The sequence below is a fragment of the Papaver somniferum genome, chromosome 1 (assembly GCF_003573695.1).
Source record: "Papaver somniferum cultivar HN1 chromosome 1, ASM357369v1, whole genome shotgun sequence".
NCBI lineage: Eukaryota > Viridiplantae > Streptophyta > Magnoliopsida > Ranunculales > Papaveraceae > Papaver > Papaver somniferum.
In genome coordinates, this window is record NC_039358.1 from 75,538,928 (window position 1) to 75,542,533 (window position 3,606).

The 3,606-nt window shown below is 39.8% G+C and overlaps 1 protein-coding gene across 2 annotated transcripts; it reads left to right on the forward strand.

Annotated features, from left to right (window-relative positions):
* The first annotated feature begins 1,408 nt into the window (after positions 1 to 1,408).
* Positions 1,409 to 3,300, forward strand: LOC113330461. 2 transcript variants are annotated; one of them, XM_026577271.1, is made up of 3 exons: positions 1,409 to 1,959; positions 2,785 to 2,915; positions 3,248 to 3,300. In XM_026577271.1, exons 1-2 carry the CDS (start codon positions 1,458 to 1,460, stop codon positions 2,898 to 2,900), a joined length of 618 nt encoding a protein of 205 aa, XP_026433056.1. In that variant the 5' UTR covers positions 1,409 to 1,457; the 3' UTR covers positions 2,901 to 2,915; positions 3,248 to 3,300. The 2 variants fall into 2 exon arrangements, with proteins under 2 accessions (XP_026433056.1, XP_026433060.1); XM_026577275.1 differs by lacking the exons at positions 2,785 to 2,915; positions 3,248 to 3,300 and adding an exon at positions 2,090 to 2,198.
* The last annotated feature ends 306 nt before the right edge of the window (positions 3,301 to 3,606 follow it).

Consider the following 3,606-nt stretch of genomic DNA (forward strand, 5'->3'; position numbering starts at 1 on the left):
CAAAAATCTCCCATTAATTACTAAGAAACTAAAATTTTTATAACAACAATTTCCTCTTTGTGGAAACAAACTCTTCCTTACCTTGTACTTCACTTATATTTTGTTGAGTAAGAAAGTGAATTATTTTTGACGCATACGACTGGGATCAAATTTTGGCGCCGCTGCCAGGGAGGCATACGGTTTGTTATATAGTTTTTTAGTTTCTTTTTATTATTTTTGATTTTATCTTTGCTTCTTATTTCTTGTTTCGTTTTTCTGACTTAGTTTGTAAGAATTGTTTTTCAGGTACTAATCCCTGGATCCCAAGAATTTGAATTATCAATGGTGCGGGATAACTACTCATGAAGGAACAATACTCCAAGCAAGAGTTGACGAGGCAGAAGAACTAGAGTTGGAAGTAGAGGAAGAAGTTGTAGAACAAGAGGTTCCGGTTGGACAAGAACCACCTTTTGAAGAAGAAGAAGAAGCAATGGGTGATGCAAATCGTACACTTAAGGACTTGGCTTCTCATAAGCTGGATACACAACAATGGTGTATTCAAACAAACTCTACTTTCGAGATCAAGCCGGGGTTGCTTAGAGAATTACCAAAGTTCCATGGCATGGTGAATGAAGACCCAAACAATCATCTTATGGACTTCCGCACCATTGTCATGGCCATGCTTCCGCACCATTCCATGTTGAAAGTTTTTCGATTCTCTTTGGCGGATAGTGCTAAGGATTGGTTGTATTATTTGCCTTCCGGAAGTGTCACAACATGGAATGGGTTGAAGAAACTCTTTTTAGAGATATTTTCCTGCATCAAAGGCTACTCAAAGTCGCAAGGAGATTTGTGGGATGAAGCAAAATGTGGGAGAATCTTTATACGAATGTTGGGAGCGATACAAGAGATTGGTGGAAAGCTGCCCTCATCACCAATTCAGTGACGCAATGATTATCCAATATTTCTACGAAGGTCTCCAAGCAAGTGATAGGAATCTTCTTGACGCTGCGGGTGGTGATGCACTAGTGAACAAAACGGTGACACAAGCTAGAGAGTTGATTGAGAACATGGCAACGAACTCGCAACAATTTTCAAGTCGTGGTTCAGATGTGCTTCTTATGAGAGTAAATGAAGTGAGCGAGGTCGAGGAACTTCGTCAACAAATGGGTAACATGACAGCAATGATGCAACAAGTTGCAGCCGCAGTGATACCAAGTTCTCCTCAAGGGTATGAAGACGCCAATGAACAAGCTAACGTGATCGTTCCAAATCAGCAAAGACGGTATGATCCATATTCAAACACTTACAATCCGGGATGGAGAGATCACCCCAATTTTAGCTATGCGAACAAGCAAGGAGCGGTTCAACAACCTAATTTCAACCATCTGAGTGGATTTCAACCTCAACAACAACAATTACAGCCGCGACAACAATTTCAACAACAACAACAACAACCACAAAATCAGGGGTCAAGTATGGAAGAGTTGCTGAAATCTTTTATGCAAAGAATGGAGAGTACGGTTAAGGAGTTGCAAACCCAAGTTGGTTCTATAGCTATTGAGTTGAACCAGTTGAAGGCACAAAATGGTGGGAAACTCCCTTCTCAACATATCAACCTAAAAGAGGTTGTCAATGCAATTACGTTGAGAAGTGGTACACACCTTGTGCAACCCGAAGTTACTGATTCGTCCAAAGAGGAAGCTCCAAAGGAACCTGTTTTGGAGGAGAAGAATGAGGATTCTCCCCAAATTTCTGAGGTACCTATTTTTAACTCTAAAACTCCTGGTTTTACTTATGTTCCTCCTTTACCTTTTCCTCGCAGATTTGTAAATTCCAAGAAGGTGGAACTAGAAAAGGATATTTTAGACATTCTTAATAAGATCCATGTGAATATACCACTCATAGATGCAATCAAGCAAGTTCCAAAGGATGCAAAAGTGTTGAAGAACTTGTGTACCAACAAGCAAAGGCTCAAAGGTAATGAAGTGCTAAGTGTGGGGGAGAATGCTTCGGCAATCTTACAACACAAACTCCCACTTAAGTGCAAGCTTTGACATACCCGTCAAAATTGGTAACACTACATTTAATAAAGCTATGTTGGAATTAGGTGCATCCGTAAATGTTATGCCAGCATCCATGTATAATTCACTTGACTTGGGTCATCTAAAAAGTCTGGAATTGTGTCGCAATTAGCCGATCGCTCTAATGTCTACCCAATGGGTATTGTTGAGGATGTGCTTGTGCGGTTAATCAACTAGTATTTCCAGCTGACTTTTGCGTGTTAGAGATGGATGAAGGTTCACCGGACTCATCTCTTCCATTGCTATTTGGGTGTCCCTTCATGAAAACGGCGAAAATCATTATTTATATGGACAAGGGAACGCTAACTATGGAGTTTGATGGAGAAATAATACGTTTCAACATTTTCGAGACGATGAGATATCCTAGTGATGTCCACTCTTGTTTCTCCATTGATGTGATGGACACATTGGCGCAACAAATGTTTGAGTTGAATGGTGTTAATACTTTGGAAACCGTGCTCACTACACCCATTGATGATGGTTTGGAGTATGGTGATGAGATTAAAGAAACCATTGGTTCTCTTAACTCATTACCGAAAGAATCAGCAATTAAGAATATTTTTATGCTTCTTTACCTTGCAATGATGAAAAACTTGTACCATCAATTGTTAAATCTCCAAAGTTAGAATTGAAACCTCTTCTAAGTCACTTAAAGTACTTGTGCTTGGGTGACAAGGAAGACCTACATGTGATTGTTTCTAATGAGCTTAGTGAATTACAGGAGCAAAAACTTCTAAGGGTGCTAAGGAAGTAAAAGACGGCCATAGGGTGGACAATCGCCGATATCAAGGGTATAAGCCCTGTCGTTTGTACGCACAAGATCCGTTTGGAGGATGATGGAAAGCCTACAAGGTAAGCACAATGTCGTTTGAACCCTCCCATGATGGAAGTTGTGAAAAAGGATATACTCAAGCTTTTGGACGTGGGTGTTATCTACCCCATATCCGATAGCAAGTGGGTAAGCCCAGTACAAGTAGTACCAAAGAAATTAGGTGTGACGGTGGTGGAGAATGATAAGAATGAACTTGTCCCAAATCGTGTGCAAACCGGTTGGAGGGTTTGTATTGATTATAGAAAATTGAATGCCACCACTAGGAAGGATCACTTTCCATTACCATTTATTGATCATATGCTTGAACGTTTAGCTGGACATTCTTACTATTGTTTCCTTGATGGCTATTCAGGTTACAATCAGATTGTGATAGCACCGGAGGATCAAGAGAAGACTACTTTCACTTGTCCTTTCGGTACTTTTGCTTATAGAAGGATGCATTTTGGCTTATGCAATGCTCCAGCTACCTTCCAAAGGTGTATGGTAAGTATTTTTTCAGAATATGTTGAGAACATAATCGAAGTGTTCATGGATGACTTTAGCGTCTTTGGTGATTCATTTGACCTTTACTTGAACAATTTATCATTAATCTTTGAACGATGTGTTGAAACAAATCTCGTGCTGAATTGGGAGAAGTGCCATTTCATGGTAACTCATGGCATAGTTTTAGGCCATATAATATCTTCTAAAGGATTGGAAGTTGATAAATCT

Bases quoted from the DNA above. Each gene is read 5' to 3' on its own strand.
- LOC113330461 (XM_026577271.1), top strand. From the start codon at position 1,458: ATGGAAGAGTTGCTGAAATCTTTTATGCAAAGAATGGAGAGTACGGTT. The intron at 1,960-2,784 runs GTAATGAAGTGC...AGTGAATTACAG, and splicing joins CAACAAGCAAAGGCTCAAAG to GAGCAAAAACTTCTAAGGGT.